General features: G+C 40.8%; 1 protein-coding gene across 7 annotated transcripts in view; it reads left to right on the forward strand.

Annotated features, from left to right (window-relative positions):
• Window positions 1–272: 272 nt before the first annotated feature.
• Window positions 273–21,609, forward strand: part of PTPRK (protein tyrosine phosphatase receptor type K) — a 554,739-nt gene continuing 533,402 nt past the window's right edge. For 3 of the 7 annotated variants that reach the window (XM_027056949.2, XM_027056950.2, XM_027056951.2), the window contains exon 1: window positions 283–580. In XM_027056949.2, coding sequence (XP_026912750.1) covers window positions 484–580 — 97 coding nt within the window. In that variant the 5' untranslated portion in view covers window positions 283–483. Of the gene's footprint in view, window positions 581–21,609 lie in introns of all 7 variants that reach the window. The other 4 variants (XM_027056947.2, XM_053222258.1, XM_027056952.2 and 1 more) reach the window with 3 other exon arrangements.

A 21,609-nucleotide genomic window follows, 5' to 3' on the forward strand; every position in this document is an offset into this window, starting at 1 on the left:
AACTGGGCAGCCAACGGCGCAGATCCCCTTTCCCGCCCGCTCCCCCGAGCGGCGGCGGGCGGCGGGCGGCGAACAAAGGCGGCGAGAGGCGCGGGGCGCGCGGCCGGGGCTGGCGCGCGACTCTCCGGCAGGAGGCGGCGGCGCCGCGCCCGAGCCTGCATTCCTCCGAAGCTCCCGGAGCCCGCGGGGCGACGTCACCCCCGGCTCCGCCCCCGTCCCTCCCCGAGCAAAGTAACTCTTGACTAACAGGAGCAGCCTCCGCCGAGCATGGAGAGCTGCCGCCGCGGCCGGCCGGCGACGCGGACGACGCTTGCGCCCCAGCGGTAGTTTGGGCACCGCGAAGAAGGCAAAAGTGCCGGCGGGCTGCCGTGGACTTCCCGCCCTCACCGCGCGAGGCCCGGCCGGCACCTCGGCCGTGGGTTTCGCTGCGATCCCCCCCGGCAGCTCTTTGCAAAGCTGCTTGAAACTTCTCCCAAAGTCGACATGGATACGGCGGCGGCGGCGCTGCCTGTTTTTGTGCCGCTCTTGCTCCTCTCCCCTTGGTCTCCCCTGGGGTCGGCCCAAGGCCAGTTCTCCGCAGGTGAGTGGCTCGGGCGGCTGGGGGAGGGGGGTGGGGGCTGTCCGGAGTCCCGACGAACGCCTCCGGCCCGGGGCTCGCGGGGGCTGGAGCCGGCTCCTTGCCGGGGCCGGGGGCAAGGATTCGCGGGAAGCTTACGCGGCCGGGGAGTCGGGTGGGGGGGGGGGAGCGGCACAGGGCAGAGGGAGAGATGTCCCCAGAGTTTGTGCTAGGTAGGACGCGGGGCACCCGGCTGGGCGCCACTTGGCGCAGGTAACTTTCATCTCCGCACCCCATTGTTCCTCTTGGAGGCTCGCTCCGGGCCGGGGCTGGCAGGGCTGTCCGGGAGCGCGGGGAGACCTTGATTTTAAACTGGTAGCCTCGGCGCCCAGCGCACGCTCACCGCGCTGGGGAAGAGAGAAGGAAAAAGTAGTTACGACTCTGGGGACGGCTACTCTGTTGCTCGTGGTGCGGGCTTGTTGCTGTCTGCCTCTGGAGCATTAAAAAAAAAAAAAAAAATGTCCCCGGGAAGCCATTGTCAGAAATGTGGAGACTGGAAGGGACTGACCTCGGCGCGCTTTGCCAGGTGCTTTTTGTCCTGGGAATAACCTCCCTTGACTATTGTCTAACTACTTCCCTGTCCCTCCCCCAGTCCCTTTCTCCTCCCCCGGTGTTGGCTGCTCCCGGTTTTGCCCTGTGGGTTAGGGCACTGCGTGGAGTAGGTTCCGTGTGTGTGTTGGCGGAGACTGTAAGATGTTTTGAAATATGATTCTAAGGATCCACACCGAGCCGTCCTGCGCAGCGAGGTCTGGGCGCCGAGCCGGGGAAGCTTGACCCCGGGCGGTGGCAGCCCGCTCCTCCGGCAGAGCACCGCGAAGCTGGCGCGGTGACCCCCGGAGCCCGCCTGAATGATGGGGGCTATCAACGACCGCCGGCAGCTGGGAGAGCCCAAAGGGAGGGATGTGGTGCGGTCTTGCAGGTTGGCTCTTGGGGTTCTTGGTAAAGCCACTTAGAGAAGTCCGCGAAACCCCGTCTCTCCCAGCCCTGTACTCTGTACCCTTCCAGTTTTATTATCTTTCCTTGGTTGCTTCTTTCGGTTTCTCCTCTGGGGGCTCTGAAGTTTCACCAGGTGCATGCTCGGGAGCGGGCTCCCGGGCGCTTGTCTGCCTCTCGCCGGTCCTGACAACTTTTCTCGCCAGTCCACCCAGCTCGGCTCGGCTGGCAAGCCCAAGTGCTGCCCTGGTTCGCGGTGCAGATGGAGATGCACTGGTGGCCGAGGGGTGATGGAGAAGACCGGGGAAGTGACAGCCGCGCTCTTGGCTGAGGCCGCAGGACGCGGAGAACGAGAACGAACTTACTTTGCACTTGTCGGTTGTTGTGGCTGTCCTGTTTCCCGGAAATAAACTCAGAGTGTTTTCATCCGGAGGGATGTTGATTTCCCTCCCATCCCCTCTCCCCTTCTGTGGAACTCTGTAAAAGGAGTTGGACAACAGCACTGAGGCAGATTATGAAATGCAGCGTGTAGAGGAAAAGCTATGTATATCGGTGATGTATGCAGTGCAACAGATCTATGCAATGAATGATCCGATGGCTTAATTTAATTCTTTCTGGAGTAAGCATTTCTACTGCATGCGTCTCTGACATACAATGCCGGTTGGTATCGGAACCGTGCTTGATGTAAGTCATTATATGCAGGCAAGTTAGAGTGGGTATTGATTTCTGCACAGTGTTTGTCACTGCACGGAGAGCCTATGCTTCAAAAGGCATGTAGTTTGTTAATTGAAAGTTTGAATCCTACCAGTTGCATGATTAAACTTACATGTATTCAAGAGTTGCAACCATTAATGTCTCAACAGCTGATGGACAAATTTTCAGCAATAAAGAAACTTTTATTTTTGCCTTTTCCAATGTTATTTACCCTTTAGTAAATATTAAATTTCCTCTTAACAGAATGTGTAGATGAGCTTTTCTGATCCCTGGAGTTTAGATATCTCTAATGAACAATTGCATTTGTTGGCATCCAGTTCTAAGTAATTTAACTAAATATGCCTGACTTTGCTTTAGTGACAATGTAAAACATTTGACTTTATGTTTTACATGTAAAAAAGAGAATGTGCAGTCCTGATAAATGCAATTCTTGCAGGACTGTGCCTTAAAAATTTTGTCATTCAGGATTTACATAGATGCCCAGAAATGAATGCTTTTTATTCCCCCTGCTTAAAGTCAGATTGTGAATATGCCTTTTTCTCCATGAATTAAAAGTTTGTCTTGTAAAGATTTTCATGTTTTGGCTTTCCTAAGCCATGTGGTATTCTGCTGCCCTCAGATTTTATGGTAGTCAGATTTGTTGCAAATACATAGATTCAGACATTGGAGCTGTATTCTTTCTTGCTGTTTTTTTCCCTTATATTCTACTTTAAATAATGCACTTTTATTTCTTTTAAGGAATTTCAACAAAATGCTTTAAAAGTCTAAAACAAATATATGTTAAGAATTTTTAAATAACCTTTTAAATAAATCTTTTAAATCACATCCATTAAGGCCAATTTACCACTTTTAGATACTATCATGTGGCTCCTAATGTAGTAAGTGTCAAAAGCAAATTTTGAAAGAATAAGGATTATTGGATATGTCATATACTCATCCAGTGTGCTTTGTTTAAACCACAAATTTAAGAATATTTTTTCATGACTGTGATTTTTGTCTTAGTTTTTGGAATTAAAGTGTAAAAATGCTGCATGGTGAACCTCTTTAAAACCAGAACAGCCTATGAATATCAACTTACGTTACTTTCACTTAAAATGATACCAGCGGCATAGCTGGGGAAACTGAGGCATAGAAGCACAAAGATGCACTGACATTTATTCACTGGATTGTGTCAATGTTATCTCTTGATATTATAATAGGAGAAAGTTTTCTGTACTAGGACTCAGATGACTGACAAAACAAGTCACAGATGAAGTCACCTGGAAGCTCAGCTTTCTCATCTATAAAATGGGGATAATAATACCTGTCCTAACCTTTCCACCTGGTTTTTATGAGGATGGTATGAAATAATTTATGTGAACGGACACTGTAAGTTGTAAAGCATTATGCAGTTCTCTGGGGGTGTAGTCATCATACATTAAGGTGGGTAAGTACCTTGACATGAGTCACCTTTGCTTGCTCCCACACTCGCTGAGTGAGGACAGTATATGTGTGTCCTTGCCACACTGTGTGTGACAATTTAGGAGCATGTGTATGTGTTTCCCTTGCTGGTCATTCGTTTTAATCCTTATTAAACATAAACATGCTAGTTTGGCCAGACTATAATTTTATCAGCACAGTGAGACAAATTATCCTTTTTTTTCTTTTTTTTTTGCTTACCTCTTGTAAATTGTTACTTGAGCTTCTTGTGGAAGGGTCATTAACATTTCTAGTATTCTACCAACAGAAGAACTATATTTTCAGTCCATTCATTTAGCTGTTTGTTCAACTCTTGGTTATTCAGCTTTTTCATCTCAGTAAGGAGAAAAAATATGCATGGTTTTAGATGCAGTCTTATCAGTGACCTAGAGAGGGACTATTGTGTCTCTAGTATGATGTGAGCCTGGAAATGCAGCTCAAGATCCTGACTTCACCTAGCATACAGTTCCTGACATGTCACACTGTAAGCGCAAACTCACTTGATCCCATAGGACCTCGCAACTCATCTAAACAATGACACTTTCCTGTTGTCTGACTCCTTGATGTCTCTGTATGTAGAGTTAATGTCTTTTGTACTTACTACCTACTACAAAAATACATCAGAAACAGTTTATCTCAAGGTTCGCTTGTTGATTTCCTCGTCCCTCAATTCATTGAAACTTCAAATTCTGACGCTAGTAATGATATGTAACTGGACAGTTCCAGGACTGGTTTTTCTCTTACTGTTGTCCATATATCTGACTCTGCTGATTTTCCTAGATTGCAAGATGTCGTTTTGTGTCTGGCCTACCCAGACGGGAAGAGGCAGGTCTGGCTGCTATTTGGGCTTTGGCATGTGTGCTGCTGACAGCTCTTCTCTTTGTATTCATAAATGCGAATTTGAAAACTATGTCAACCCCTCTGCCACTCTTCCCCTCTCCCACCCTCCTTCCCACTCCTCTTTAGCAACAACAAAGCCCACATGCGCACACACAAAATCACAGCCTTTTTGTTCTCACTGAATATCTTGTGGTGCTGGACCTGTTCTTAAAAACTGGAAATGTGACTCAACCAGTACCCAGAGCAAACGCCAATTTTCCCACCAAATCTCACATTTCTACCAATGATGGTTTACAACACATTTTTGTGGCCTTCAAAAAAAACATTTGATTCACGTGATATGGTCCTATAGAGAGAAACTGTGTTGTTGCCTACTAATACTTTTGAAGTGCAGTGATCTAGGTCTGCTCAAGGTGGTATTAAAGACAGTGTAAATCATGCTAAATATGGATGTACTTCTCAGAGGCATGGAAAATGCTGTCCTCATCTGCCCTGTGCTGTTCCCATTTCCTCTGCTTGCTCTTCATGGAGAGCAGGAAGAGGAATACTGCACGACTCAGAGCAGGAAACATCAAGAGAGTTTACAGATTGTTCTTAAAGACAAAACAAAGAACACTAGGATTCTGTGTGTGTGTGTGTGTGTGTGTGTGTGTGTGTGTGTGTGTGTTTGATCTTTAATTTTCTAAAGAGAGTGGGGGAAGCCTTGTTTTTGATTTGTTTATTGGAATCAGCCTTTGCCTTTGTCCAAACACATTCATTTCTTATTCTGTGGAGGTAAAAATTTCCCTCTGTGTATTCCTCTCAGACTTTACCCTTTGATCATATGTATTTGTTTTGTGTTCCTTTATCAAGTGTGTTTCTCTTTGCCTAAAAAGGTTATAATTGCTTTTGAACATGACTTGTTTTTTCGCCAAAACTCATGCTGTTTGTCATAGTTACTGAACAGTGATATCTTGACAATGATATCTTACCAGTTCATGATGTGTTAAACTGGGATTTGACAACGAGGTAAGTAGGTCTGTCCATCAGGATAATTTTAATTTTAACTGAAGCCAGAAATAAACTTGTATGTACATCCATGAAATGATATTTTATTTTTTCATGAAATGGTATTTTAATGTCACAGTGTTTGTGCTTATATATCTCTGAATGGAAGAGAGACTTTAAGTTCCTTTTTGTAAATGGGGATAGAGCACACTTGAGGACCTTATTGCCTGTTATTTTGACATCCGTGAGATAAGTTACATACAGCTATGCTGTGGAAAATGAAGAAAATTTGTTTGAATGTTTGATATCAGAATTCTGGAGGTAGATAGTTTACAGACTTCAAACTCCATCTTAGTAGAAATGTGTTCTTATGAACTGTTCTTAAAGAAACTTAGTTCCACATAAAAGTTTTTATTAGTTCCATGAAGATTGTGTTGTGAGAAGTATGTTTATTTTCCTGAAGTATTCTTATGGAAATTCTTTTGTAGTTAATATTTTAGTAATGAAAACTTGAACAGGGGCACCTGGGTGGCTCAGTCGGTTAAGCTCAAGTCATGATCTCAAGCCTGGAGCCTGCTTTGGATTCTGTGTCTCCCTCTCTCTGCTCCTCCTCTGCTCATGCTCTGTCTCTGTCTCTCTTTCAAAAATAAATAAACATTAAAAAAAGCTTGAACATACATAATTCAACTTGGTTTTGTGAGGTTTTGCAGAGTGTCGAGGTTCTGGGAAAACACTGGGCCTGGGATGGAAGGACCGCATTGATCCAGTCGGGGAACATTGCCATATCACCACTTAACTCTGCTTGGGGTTTTTGGCTTTCTCCTCTGTGTGTTGATAATCCATTAAAAATTACAAGTGGCTTATTTTGTCACTTACAATTGTTTTAGGAGCAAATTAAGTAGTCCTGAGTGAAATAATCTGTGTTTCCACTTTATATGATTGTAGAGCTCTGTTACTAAACACGATGAACAAGGCAGTGCTGGCTGAATTTTTCTGCAGGTAGTCATTCTAGGAATTACCTTTGTAAGAGGAACTCAGAATTAAGGCCAAATAAAAGAGTGTCTAGGTGAGTGACTGCATTAATTTGTTGGGAAGGCTGAAAGATAGAAGTATGTGTTTTGTGTATGTCACACACACACACACACACACACACACACACACACACACACACATATCTTAACAATGATAGAATTTCATCGTCCAAAGGTTCAGGTGAGAAGGAAGCTAAGGACATCTACAGATGGAATCCAACTCCTGTACTTCTATTTTGGAAAGAGTATTGCAAATAGATAATTATTTTGCCTATTTCATAGATGAAAACACTGACATGGACACATGAACTATGGAGTATATAATATATTGTACTATACTTTTAATGAAGAAATAATAAATCTTCCTCCAGATTGGTGTCTATTTATATAAACCCTTCCCAGTCAGCCTGTTCCTTAACCAGCTGCTTTTAGGCTGATTCTCCAAACCCCGTCCAGAGTAGCAGCTGACCAGCTACAGAGATTCCCCTAATCTTTGTTGGGGGGTGGGGTGACCACGCAGCTGCTTAAGTGACATACTGGCCACAGCTCCTTGATATGATTCTTCTTGGGTCATTCAGCAAATTCAAGAGTAGAGAGGAAGTCTTTCTGGTGGCTTCACAGCCTACCCAGGGGTTGATGACTGAATGCTTCATGGTCATTGGATTCATCAGCTCCAAGGTGCCCTAGAATTTTGCTGCTTGAATTGTGGTCCAGGGACCAGCAACAGCAGCCTTGGGAACTTGTGATGATCTTGGAGTCACTTATTAGAGCCCTTCTCAGAACAACTGACTCAGAATCTGCATTTTAATGAAACCCCCAGGTGATTTGCTTGAACATTGAATTTTGAGAAATACTGCTTTAGGCCAAAGAAAGCTCATCTTGAAAAGATTTGTCACATGCACTTTCCTGTAGAATTCTAAGAGTATTGTGAAGGGATTAATTACAATGTGAAACACATTTCCCTATTTCCCTGGAATTATATTTCTGATCAGTATTTACTTAATTATAATTTAACGCCGCAGACACATCAAAACAGCAGTAGTATTCACTTTTTAAAAAGAATACTCAAACAGTTTTGAAAGAAATATTTTCATAAGAGAATAAAACAAGGCTAAATATAAATAGTTTTGGCTATGAACATATTTAAAGGTAAGGATATTATCGAGGGACCAAATGTGATATCAGCCAATAAAAAAAAAATTTTTTTTTAATGTTTATTTATGTTAGAGAGACAGAGAGAGACAGAGTGTGAGCGGGTGAGGGGCAGAGAGAGATGGAGACACAGAATCTGAAGCAGGCTCCAGGTTGCAAGCTGTCAGCACAGAGCCCGACGCAGGGCTCGAACTCACGGACTGTGAGATCATGACCTGAGCGAAGTTGGACGCTTAAACAACTGAGCCACCTATGCCAATAATTTTTATTTAGCACACTGATATGTTGATACAGGAAATGATATTCCCTCTGATATTACTAGCAGCAGTTTCTTGTTTTATATTTATCTTTTGCTTCTACGTGTAATTTAAAGATCTTTGTAATAAGGAGCTCATTTAAGGACAGTCAAATGTAATGAATGAGAATTAGATAGAATGCATTAAATATAACTGGTGTTCTTTTTACTATCTTTTGTGCTCATATTTAAGAACAGATTCTTGTCAGTTTTCTCAAGAGAAAAATTATGATGTAATAGACAGTGTATAGTATTCATGTCAAAACACAATTTTACTTGCATTTTATAGCTTGCTTTAGCATTCTTTTAGAAAATGAATTTTCCCAGAAGACCTAATTGCCTTCTTATTAATGAGGCTGTAAGTGTGTTTTGTTATCCGTTTGCTATTCTAAACGTGTCTACTTTGGCTGGCTGTTTTAACAGTGAAGTCTCTGATTAAATCACCACTGCTATATTTGTTTTTGCCATTCACTAGCGATTTAGACAATACTGGCATAATGACATGGTTATGGCAGAGACTAATGAAAACCAAGAAATATAAATTAATATTAACCCATAATAGTTGGTTGTGTTATGATATTGGGAGCTGGAGTTTGGGGCAACACACAACAGAATTCTCTGCATGTTTGATACTGTAAGTGAAAGTCTCTTAACCTGTGTTGTTCGAAATACAAAGAATATGGTTGCTGGATTAATAAATAAACTACAAATCAATGATTTCCACAGGTACTTATTCTAGACACTGGTGTTTAACGGAAGAGGCTTAATTCCAGATAGATCAGTGCTAGAGTGCGGCTTAGTGATGGAGAGAAACTCTGAAAGGTACTTCTAGACACCTTAAAGAGCTTTAGAGTCTGAAGATTTTGACTTGTTATATTTTCTAAATTTACTACACATTCTAGAGCTTTCCTTTTGTACTACTTCTACTTTGATTCTTGTCAGCAGTAATTAGGTTAATTTATTCTCGCACACATGGGAGAGGAGCTCTTGCAAAAAACAATAAAAGCAGCCATGTACTGAGTGCCTACGACCTGCCAGGCCTTATGATCAATGTTTCCCATGAATTTAAATCCTCATGATAATCCTTTAAGATAGGAATCCTCTGCGCTTTGTGAACTGAGGACTAGAGAGGTTACGTCATAACTTGCCTCAGGTGTGTGAGGAACTTGTAGAACCCAAATTCATTATTGAATATTTACATGTCTGTAGCACGTAAACATTTTTTTGGTTGCTTGTTGGCAGAAAAGGCGACCGAGACCAGATACAAGCAGAATTTATTTTCTCTCCTAACTGACGATTCAGCTGAAGCTTGATGTCGAGTTCACATAACTCCACTGGGGTATGATCCCTTTCTGCCTGCTCAGCTTAGCTCTGGGGCACTCCAGGAGCTTCATTCTTAAGCTCCATTTAGAGGCATGGTAGCTTTGGTGGCTCCCATACCACAAGATTTTTGGGTCACGTGTGTTTGGAAAATGTGTGCTTTATGTGGTGGTCGCACCTGCAAAGGCCCCGAGGTTCACTCTGATTAGATTCAGCAATCACGTATCCAGCCCCCCTGATTTAAGGCTCCAACTGAGGGGGGGCAAGTACACTGATTGGCTTAATCCACTAGGATTCTGGGTTCAGCTCTAGATCCCCACTCAGGTCACGTGGACTGATGGGGGCACTGTGGATCAAACCATCATTTATCAACAGATAGGAGGATGGGTTCTGGAAAGACAACCAAACTACAGTGTGGTTACTCAAGATAGAATTTAGTACGGCATGAGAAGTAAAAGCAAAGAAAGTGTGGTAGACATGTGTGTGTATTTATAATCCTTTGAGGGGAAAGAAAGTATATGGTGAGGAAAAGGCAGTTGCATTAGTTGGTTCCCAGCTATGGACCACTAATGGTAACATCAAGAAGGCATAGTGGCCTAGTGTTGTCAGAATCTAAGGGGAAGAGGGCGGGGGAGGAAGAGAGGACAGAGGCACTTTGCACATGGCAGTTTTGTGTGCATTGCAGACCAGCAGTTCATAATTTTGGAAGTGTTTCTTTTGGGGACTGCTTTAAAGCATGGGTTTTATTATTTTCATTATTTTATTGTCTTTGCCTCATGATTAAGTCCAACATTAAAAATTCACAGAATTTTAGGTGGTGAAAAGGACTTTAGAAGTTAATACCCCTTCATTTGGTATAACTGGTCCAAAGTCATACAGCTTGGAAGAACTTAGCTCAAATTCAAGATTTTTAATTTTTAGGTCACTTTTGTCACCAACATATACATTGTTTTGCTTAATGGTAATTTATACAGGTAGTTATTATTTAAACTTTTGTTTACTTATTCTGGTTTGTATTTTAAAGTTCTAAAGCAATGTTTTCAAAAGCAAGCCTGACCTAAGGATTGGTTTTCATTAAAATTATAATCCAGGGGCTCCTGGGTGGCTCAGTGGGTTGGGTGTCTGACTTTTTTCTTATGTTTATTTATTTATTTTGAAAGAGAGAGAGAGAGAGAGAGAGAGAGCGCGAGCCTAAGTGGAAGAGGGGCAGAAAGAGAGGGAGAGAGAATCCCAGGCAGGTTCTGTGCTGTCAGCTCAGAGCCCTGTGGGGTGCTCGAACTCACACACTGAGATCATGACCTGAGTCAAAATTAAGAGTTGGCTGCTTCACAGGGTGGTGTCTGACTCTTGATTTCAGCTGAGATCTGAAATCAATGATCTCAGGGTTCTGGCATCGAGCCCCGCATCAGGCTCCACGCTGAGAGTGGAGCCTGCTTGGGATTCTCTCTTCCTCTTCTTCTGCCCCTCTCCCCCACTCATGCACTCCATCTCTCTCTCTCTCTCAAAAAAAAAATAATAATAAAAATTTAAAATTAAAAAATGTTGGAATCCTGATATGAGGTGATAGTAATTAATATGTCTGTGAATAGAAGAGACCATCTTAGGAAACTGCTTGATTTTCACTTATCCTCCATATGTACATGTATAGGTACATGTATGCATGCATGCATTTGTTTATTTTTAGTAGAAGTCAGGGGATAAGCTAAGCTGTGATAAATGATGCTAATTGACCCAAAGAAATTGAGCCTAGAAACTCTTCACTTCGGAAACTAATTTTGAAAAACTCAAGAGACGAAGGTGAACTTGTTTATAATTTTGATCTTCTCAGCTCTTGTGCCTAACTTTGTAATGCATTTCTGAACAACATGGGATATTCAAAAGAGTTGCTATAAGAAATAGCTTGGGGTACTGAATACTGAGTGAAATGTGGGAAACTAGCTGTTTGCCCAGCCTTCCCCACTTAATAATGAGAGATTTACCGGGCCTGTGTTAGATGCATACTTGTGCTGGTGGCCTAAAGCTGGGTGTGTCTGAGGACCAGGGGCTCAAATGTGACTGTGCCAGTTTAGACCAGAGTCTCATCCCCAGGAACTTCCATGGCTGCTATGGCCCTTTTCTAGCCAGAGCAGCTGGCCTGGCAACATAGGGGTGAAGACAGTGGTTGTGGAAGAAGGTTTATTGACTGGAGCATGCTTCTTTTTGTCACTGGAGATTTCTTTCAACACATCTTTGTTATCTTAAAAAAGTTACTGAATTACTAATTTCTTCCCTATGTATTTCCTGCTTCCTCCATGACTCTTTTTTATCCCTTATTTATATCCTTATCAGGTGTGATTCCTGAATAAAGTTTGCAATAATTTGCCTAACAACCTGGCCCGTTGAGTCAGAGTGCTACCTAGTATTGACCCATTTTTGCCACTTTAGCTAAACTGACATTTAAATACTTAGGTAATGTATGAGGTCATGAGGTTGGCAGTGATCTGCTTCAGAGAGAGAAAAAGGTTTCTTTGAAGATCTATATAAGAGTCCATTTTTCTTTAAGTTTATTTATTTATTTTGAGAGAGAGAGAGCGCGAGTGGAGGAGGGGCAGAGAGAGAGGCAGAGAGCAAAACCCAAGCAGGCTTCAGGCTCTGAGCTGCCAGTGCAGTGTGGGGCTTGAACTCACGAAACCCGGAGATCTTGACCTGAGCTGAAAGCAAGAGAGCGATGCTTAACCTAACCGACTGAGCCACCCAGGCACCCCTGTGAGTCCATTAAGTGCATGGAGCACTGGGCATGCTATGACTGTGTGCCAGTCTTAGTTTTGTTACTTTCCCGCTCTGAGATTTGGCGTTAATACCTTTCTGCTTAATCCTTAATTTCCTTCTCATTAAAATGGGAATATTACAATGAAGAGTGATTGTAATATCTTCTTTAGTTACTTAGTAAGACAGTTTTTAAAAGTACAATTAGGGATGCCTGGGTGGCTCAGTCAGTTAAGCGTCCGACTTCGGCTCAGGTCATGATCTCGCGGCTTGTAGGTTCGAGCCCCGTTTCGGGCTCTGTGCCAACAGCTCAGAGCCTGGAGCCTGCTTCGGATTCTGTATCTCCCTCTCTCTCTGCTCCTCCCCCACTCACACAGTCTCTCAAAAATCAATAAACATTAAAAAAAAGAAGAAAGGTAAAATTAATAATGTATATGAAAGTATTTTTATAATTGTAAACTACCATAAAATATAATTTATTTTTGTTGGGAATATGAAGTTTGATAATAAATTATTGTTGAAGGCAAAAATAATATGCTGAACAATGGAAATGAAACCAATAGATGCTTTGCACATTTGCAGTTATACATTGTATATCTGTTTGCATATCTAAGCTTTGGGGAAAGTGGTATGAGAAAGAAGCCGGTACATTTCTTGTGAACAGTGAGTAAATTTCGTATCGTGAATCATAAAATGTACCCTCTCGGATTCATTTTCACCTATATACTTATTTTCTCTCTATATAAGTAAACTCTACTCTGTAATGCTCCCAAACAATATTTGTGTTTTCTCCAGATATGTCAGTAAAGATTGCATGATTATGAACACTTTTACTGAAAAATTTTAACCAAATGTTTTAAGGACTGCAATCCTATAGAGCAAGTTTATGGAAAGTATAGTTTTTCCTTTGAGTATTTTCATGAAGAAAGAAAAAATGCTCTCGTTATCTGAACTGGTGTGCCTGGCTGGCCAGAGCGTGATTCTGATAAGGTTTATATGTCTGTATTTATTCTTCCACTCTACATATCGTTCAACATCTGCTAAGTGTCAATGCTGTGGCAGGTCTTGGATATGCTGGCAAGCAAGCCAGGCATTGTCCTTGCCCTTTGGGAGCAGATGTGACTTTTATGATTATTAAAGGAGTGGTTAAAGATTACTTTTGCAGAGCTTCACATCTAGTGATTCACGGGTAAAGCCTGGAGCTATTTTGTAACTGACCATACCCCTGCCTGTGGCTTGGCAAATCTGAGTTCAGACTGTCTCCAACAATTTGCCGGTCCACTTTAGAAGCTGCCTGGGAGAATCCATTGTGTCAGCAATCTTTCCATATCCTTGAGTCTACACACAAAAAGCTAGAAGCCTACCAAAAAAGCATTATGCAAAAATTTGCTGCAATGATAATAGAATTCTATCAAGTGGAATTTCCCAGAAGTTGAGTAATAGGAAGTGTAAACAGGTGTAAACAGGTTGGACAGAGAAGCGAGCACAGTTGTCTTTCTAGAGGCTCACCACCACTTATTCTCCCTCTGGGAACATGAGCAGGAAGACTGGGGGGCGGCCTCCCGGAGGCTGTGTGTAAATGCACATTCACAGTGTGAACATTCCGATGCAGAGGTCCTGGCTGTTTGGCTGCAGATTCATAGTTGCTGCGACCTACAGTTGTTTATCGACTGCCTCTGTTGTCTCTGATCAGCCTTCTGTCTGCTGCGGCTTCAGTGAAGCTCATTGTCGCAAGTGGTGGGCGACCCGTAGGAAGAGAGGCCAGAGGCTGGCCACGAGTCCTGGCAACCGAGAGTGGGCTAGATAATCCCTAGACTGCCCCCGCACCTGCCTCCCGGAAGCAGCAAATTCAATACCTGGTGCTTTAGTCTTTCATTTTGGAGGGGGCAACAGTATTGTCATTGAAATACACCTATTGCCCTACAGGAAATGGGGATTTTAAACCTCTGTATTAAAAGAGGCCTAAACGACCTGCAATGTGTGAATGAAGGAGAGAAGCAAATTTGGAGATGTGTACATTGTTCTAAGAAAAGAAAAAAAAATCCCTGAATTCCATAGACTGGAGCTTCAGAAATTAAAATGTAGAAAAATTATGTTATTTTTTACTTTTTAAGACTTTATTTTATTTTATTTTTTTAATGTTTATTTATTTTTGAGAGAGAGAGACACACACAGTGTGAATGGGGGAGGGATAGAGAGAGGGAGACACAGAATCTGAAGCAGGCTCCATGCCCCGAGCTGTCAACATAGAGCCTGATGCGGGGCCCCAACCCACGAGACATGAGACCATGACCTGAGCCCAAGTTGGCCACTTAACCGACTGAGCCATCCAGGCGCCCCAAGACTTTATTTTTTGAAGTAATCTCTACACTTAACATGGGGCTCAAACTCACAACCCCGAGATCAAGAGTCCCATGCTCCACTGTCTGAACCAGCCAGGTGCCCCACATTTAGAAAAATTAATTTAGTTGAGTCACATTTTGTGCCCATTTTATATTTAAGCAAGGGACACTGAAATGCTGATCTCCAGGCATAAAATATATAGCATAATGTTTAAGATCACAGACTTTGGAACTGACTGTACTTGAGTATGAATAATGGTTCCAATGTTTTCTTGCTACTGGACCTAACCATGTTCCTTCAGGTTTCCACACTGTATCTGTGAAATAGGGTAATACAAGTACCTACCTATCCTGGATTTTTTTTTTCAATATTGAGTTAAAGTGCTTCAAAGAGTGTGTGACACATTAATGAAATTCATTCTCTTTAGCTTTTGTTATCATGTCCTTATGTTTGGGCTAAATGAATCCAAGTTTGCATAATATCCTATCCCAAGCTGATATCTTTAAAAATCTCTAACTCCATTATCTTCTCCTTTAAAATAAAACCAGCAAACGGTAGATGTCTGAAATAACTCCGTATGCTGATTAACAAAGGCCACAGCAAACATTATAAGGAACATCATTCAATGTTTATGAAAACAAGTGGGAAATTTATACTGATTCCTAAGGAATCAGACTCTTAGGATGAATGACTAAAAACAAAATCAAAAACCAAAATAAAAACAAATAACCCCCCAAAACTACATCTGTACAGTGAGAGTATCAGAAGCTGTACATTTTAGGTGTGTATACCTCAGACATCTTTAGAAAATGCATTTAACATTTCTTATCCAGGTTGGAGAAGGTGGGAAATTTGGGGCACTCATAAAACTGCTTCCAGCCTGGACAGATTCAATCACAGATAAAATACAAAAGCTCTAATTTGGGAAAAAGATTGAGATGGGTATCGACCAGAAAGTTGAGGAGTGAAATCTCTATCACTTCCAGAAGCGTCCATCCCAGTGACACTGTTGTCCAATCTAGAAGGAGTATTCAGGTTTAGGAATGAGATAATAAGAATTTGCAGAAGATAAAGAGATACCTCCTCAGTTCCTAAAGAATGTTGTTTCTCTGAAGTCTGTAGAAGGAGAAAAGGGTATCTGTATTGTGCCATTTGCATTTGACACATGCTGAGTAAATGAATTACTGGCATTTAGAACTTCTGTTTCCCTATGAATTCTAGATGACTGTTTTGTTTTCCTTTTGAAGGTTGCTGTTGATATTTAATCTTACTTAGCTCAGGTAGTTTCAAATCCATTTAATCCCCAAGACTTTTTCAAGCCACTGTCAACAGGGAAAAGCCATTTTAGAATCCTGGCATATGACTCAGGGTCTGGCTAAACTTTTAACGATTGTTAGCTTGCTTACAGAATTGCTCTGTGGCCATTGTGGTCATTGTGGAGGAAAGCATCTCTCAACTTCAACAAGGATTTTATGTGCCACTCAAGCTTCAGATCTTTTGTACTCTCACTTTCTTACTATACTCCCTCTGGCTTTAATTGAAATAAGTCTCCCTTTTCCTTGAGTTCTACTAATGAAAATGTTTGCTCTCCAGATATAGTTAAAAATTCCTGTCAACTTTCTTATCAGAGAAGCTCTTTGCACTGCAGGTTTGAATCTTGCAGATATAATACTTTTATAATATTCAATTTATCATAATAATGCAATTTTGTACCCTGACTGGATGTTCCTACTAACATAGGTTTTTGTGATTGTGGTGGCAGAAGGTGTTTTCATACTCTCCTCTCCATTTAAAATGTAGGTTTCTTAAGATGTCATTTTGATGGAACATTTGCCAAAATTCATAGTCTTAATAAAAAGGAGCACAAAAACAACAAAACAAACTCTTATAGCATCTATAAACTGAAATATGGAACTATTCCAAAAAGGGGATGCACACTGGACTGCTTGTTCTGTGCTCTAGAATCATGACCCGGTTATTATTTGGAAAGCAGACTGGTTCTTATATATGTCATAACAAATGCCCAAAGGATATCAAGTTGGAACAAGATTGAGAATGATGGACCTATGTGTGGATTGAAAATACTATGTAATAGACAGTATACTTAAGTATAATATACATAGGAACAGGAGTGCCTGGCTGGCTTATTCGATAGAGTATGTGACTGTTGATCTCAGGGTCCTGAGTTCAAGTCCCGTGTTGGATGTAGAGCCTACTTAAAAAAAAAAAATGCATTTACTTATTTTGACCCAGAGAGAAAGTGCAAGTGGGGGAATGTGAGAGAAGAGGACAAAGCAAGAATCCCAAGCAGGCTCCTCACTGACAGCACCGATCTTGTTATGGAGCTTGAACCCACAAACCATGAGATCATGACTTAATCCAAAGTCAGACGCTCAAGCGATTGAACCATCCAGGTGTCCTATATGAACTATACATTCTAACCAGTGTGGTTCAGACTGACTTCTAGTCTTTTTGGATGAGGAAATTGAAAAAATCCATAAACCAGGGAATTTTAGGGCAGAAATATCCAGAAGGACCAAGGTGCTCTGACTGCTTGCTCTCAAGGCTTGGTTTCTTAGATTCTGTAAAGGAGATTTCTGGCTCATTCTTATCAGGAATGCAGATCCCAGGTGAGGACTGGGAATTCTTTCTAGGGCTGTTGTTCACTCCTTTAGCTTGGGTACAGGAATCTATAGGCTAGTGCTCTGGATTTCCCACAGTTTCCACGCTGTTCACCTAAGTATCCATTTAAGATCTATCTTTCCAGGTCTCTCAGTTTGCTTACAGTTTGGAATCAGGATACCAGTAGTTGGACGGCACTTTATCGACCTCCATCACTCATTCATAATTGTATCACAAACTTACCCAGTTGCCAGCACATTTTAGAAAAGCATAGGGGAACCCTGGTTGGCTCAGTCAGAGAATGTGACTCTTGATCTCAGGGTTGTGAGTTTGAGCCCCACGAGATAGAGGTAGAGATAGCTCTAAAAACAAACTAAAGATTTGTAGAGATAACTAAAAAACAAAACACAAAACAAAAAAAAAAACTTAAAAAGGGAAGAAAAGCATGTAATGTTAAGAGTATCTCATGTTGCTTCAAATGTGGTCAGATAAAGGGTAGAGGAGAAAGGAAGGCAGGATGTCTTACCAGCAGTTACTTATTCAGATGCCATGCCTTGAAAACAGGAGGTTTCCTTTGAGGTGGAGACTTGTTGGTGACACCCCCAGTAATTGTTGGAATTAGAGCTACATCAGGCATTGTCTTTTTTTTTAAGTTTATTTTTTATAAAGAGCCACATACTCTTTATACATATTTTTTTATAAAAAGCCAGCCAGACGCCCCTCAAGCATTGTCTTTTATGTGAACAATGAGAAAAAGGATATATATATCTATTCTGTCCATTATGGCAATAGACTTGAACTTTATATGACAGCTTGTTGAATATAACATCCTTATGAGCTTGTTAAATAGTGATACCAGTCTAAATTATTAGCACATTCTCTTTGGCAATATCTTGTTGGGACAGACAGCACTGATTTGTGCATTCATATGATTGACTGTGATCTCTGTTAGAGGTGCTGGGGAGCTAGTGGCTTGTTCATTCAATACGATGTGTATGGCAGAGCTTGTCTCGTTTCAGATAAGTTCACCCAGTATTTAATGATTGTCCATTTTTGTGCCAGGCGGTGTGTTTAGCACAGAGAGTAAAGAGATGAAAAAGTTGACCAAGTCCCTGCACTCAAGGACTTCACAGACTAGTTGGAGGATCTAGAAATAACTAAGTTATAATGCAGAGTGGGAGGTACAATGAGAGAGTACTATCTGGGATGTGGGGAAAAGACAGTCACTCACTGCTGGGGTGATTAATTAGGCTTTTCTGGATCAGAAGGCCATCAATGAATGGCAAATGCTCAAGCATGGCCACACAATGCTCATGGAAAACTGAGGAAATAATGGTGATGATGGTAAATGCTTTAAGTGTATTCCCAAAAACAACAACAACAACAACAAAACCCAAGTTCAGGTTTTAGCATTTGCCAAATCCCCTGGGTAAATGCTACCACTGTGAATGGTTTCAAATTACCAGTGTGGCATCACTGAACACAGAGTCAGGAATGATGAGTGGTGGCACAGCATTATATAGCCATACAAATACAAGAGAAGTAAATAGCTTCGAGAATATAGAGGTAATATAGTAATTGTATAATGTAGTAAAATATTTACGAAGTAAGGAGTTTTGAGTTAATACCTCTGTTTTAAATGTAATTTATTCAGCTCTAAGTTTATATAATTTAGTTTTTAAAAATGGCTGTTAACAACTGGCTCACAAAATTATTGGAGATGTTAATAGTTGATGGTTAGCAGCTGGTATGGGTTGGCTCTGGCATACCACTCAATGCTATTTATAATCTTGGATATGGGTGTGATGGGTACAGTGAGTGAATCCTCTTAAATTATGAGGCTTTTCTATAACACTGTCCCAATAAAGCAGAATTTAGTGTGAGAAATACAAGTTCATATTGAAACCCATTATTGAGGATTTAGTTTCCAACAGTTTAGGTTCATAGATAGTCAGTGCTCAGCCTAGAAGGCTTTGGGAGCATCCACGTTGGAGTTCACAGGAAAAGTTCTAAGAACTATGTCCTCCTGCTCAATTGAAGTTTTCTCACCGCACAGGGTGAACATCTTTGGTCGTAAATGTCGGTGTGAGTAGTCACTCTTCTTAGAGCCCTGCTCAAGTATACTTAAAGAGTAAGTTTTTAAATGCCTTTGAATTATGTACATTTTCATGCTAAGCACTATCTTTTCCAGAACATGACACAGTAGGTAGTGGGTTTCCAACCAATATAGCTTTAAAATTATTTTATAATCCTTATAATAGCATATCACTGTGGCCCACAAGAGCACCCAACATTTATTTAAAAATGTTTGAAGAGTAAACATGCTAGTGAAAGTGAATGGATTTACATCCTGGTGTGCTATATATTGCTGCTTTGATGGAGTATTTTGGATGTCTATGAAATTAAGATCTGCAAAATATACATTTTTTTATACACGGCATATAGTTCTTTATTTCAGTTCTTGATTTAATGATCTTTTATTATTTTCCACTGAATTATCAATTGTTTGCCAAAGTTACTTCTGATTATTTTACTTATCTAAAATTCTTTATTTTTAAATCTCTCTCAGTGTCACAAAAAAGTGGAATGTTGTTTCAACACATGCTCTTACAGTGTTTATTTCCATAAGACAAGAATATTTCATGTTCTAAAAAATGTCATGTAAGTTAATACTGCAGTGCTAAATGAAAATTCTTGTGTCTTGTATGCTTTTGTTAGGCTCTGCCCACTGAAAAGATAGTGTCTAAAAGTAAGATATTCACACTTTGGAGTATATTGTAAGATATTTTGTGAAATTGGCAGATTGCGTATATGTTGTATATGTATGTTTTGTTTTGTTCTTTTTGGTAGGAAGGTGTGTGTGTGTGTGTGTGTGTGTGTGTGTGTGTGTGTGTGAATTTAGTTTAGTAATATAATGACAGAGTGCTGAAAGGATCCAAGTGTTATTTTGGCAAAATGGATTTCTCTCTGTATGACTTTTCTCTGCATATCTTACATAAAAATTTTCATCTCATATTTGGAAAAAACTTTCCTCCCTCACATAAGAACAATTTCAAGAATTTGGGAACATTCCAAACCTTATGATTTAAAACTAGATTTCATAAAAATGTTTCCTTGTTTGTTCAAAACAAAATACAGATTTTAATCCTTCTTAGTTAGTGGTCTCTCTTCCTGGAAGAAACCAAGTGGGAGAAGACATAGAGACAAATATTACTTAGTATTAATAAAGGTGTAGTACTAAATTGGCTAGAAGTTTTGTTTTTCTGCACTTAAACGTGGTTATAGGAAAGAGGCATATGTTAATATAAACTCTTAGGGATTTACTTTATACATCAATTTCTACCATGTGTCGGGGATCAGTAGATGTTAAACTCAGTCTCTCACTTTTATGCCTATAATACTATAGCAATTAGTTGATATTCAAGAATGATGGCTGAATTAGCTAAGCACATTCAAAGATTTAATTGTTAGGTATACTGTAGTAATTCATAAGGCTGGAAAGCTTATCAGTATTGGACACAGTGATCGAAACGGAAGAACCTCCCTTAATGCCCCATTGCTAGGGTAATTAAATGATTCTATTTTCCAGGACAAACCATTTTAGAGCATTTGTTTTTAACAGACAACTTGTACATAGTGTTATTTTCTGTCACAACACTGTTGCTCATCGGGGTCTGATAAAGATCGGTAATTCATTTCTCACTGTCTTAGCCACTTTGTTGAAGCCTAATGATGTAACACAACAATGTGCGAGCATTAGAATTTTACCTGATACTGGTGTCAGACACTGAAGCCATTTGTGTTATTTCTCTGGAGTGTTTACATGTTTTTTTTTAAACAAAAAATGTTTTTTAATGTTTATTTATTTTTGAGAGAGAGCAGGAGACAGAGTGTGAGCAGGCGAGGGGCAGAGAGAGAGGGAGACACAGAATCTGAAGCAAGCTCTAGGCTCTGAGCTGTCAGCACAGAGCCCGATGCGGGGCTCGAACTCACCACCTGTGAGAGATCATGACCTGAGCCAAAGTCGGATGCTTAACCAACTGAGCCACCCAGATGCCCCTACATGTCTTTTCTAGACTGTCATTTCAAGGGCAAAAAAAAAAAAAAAAAGAATCCTTCTTTAATGTTTTAGGGTTCCTTAGCCTATTGTGACATTAACTTTCAAAAGTATTATTTTACTGGGTCTAGCACTGGACCAGGTACTTTGTAAGCATCAATTCAGTATTTTCAAACTGCATGCAACCACCCATTTAGTGGGTATGGAATTCAGTTCAGTAGGTAGCAGCCAACTTAAAAAAAAATGAAATAGAGAATATAACAACGATAATAAAAATAGGTACGCATCCCACAGAGGAGGTATTATTTCATGAAATTTTGGTTTTAATTAAATAGATTTATATATTTTTGTCTATGTGTATTCAGTCACAGCATGAAATGAATTTCTCACTTGGGTTTGACCAAACCAGCAGGAAAGCACCCCAGTTTTTCATATAATGCTCACAGCCATCATGTGATGTAGCGTAAGGTCTGTGCTGTGCACAAAGTCACACAGT

The sequence above is a fragment of the Acinonyx jubatus genome, chromosome B2 (genome assembly GCF_027475565.1).
Source record: "Acinonyx jubatus isolate Ajub_Pintada_27869175 chromosome B2, VMU_Ajub_asm_v1.0, whole genome shotgun sequence".
NCBI lineage: Eukaryota > Metazoa > Chordata > Mammalia > Carnivora > Felidae > Acinonyx > Acinonyx jubatus.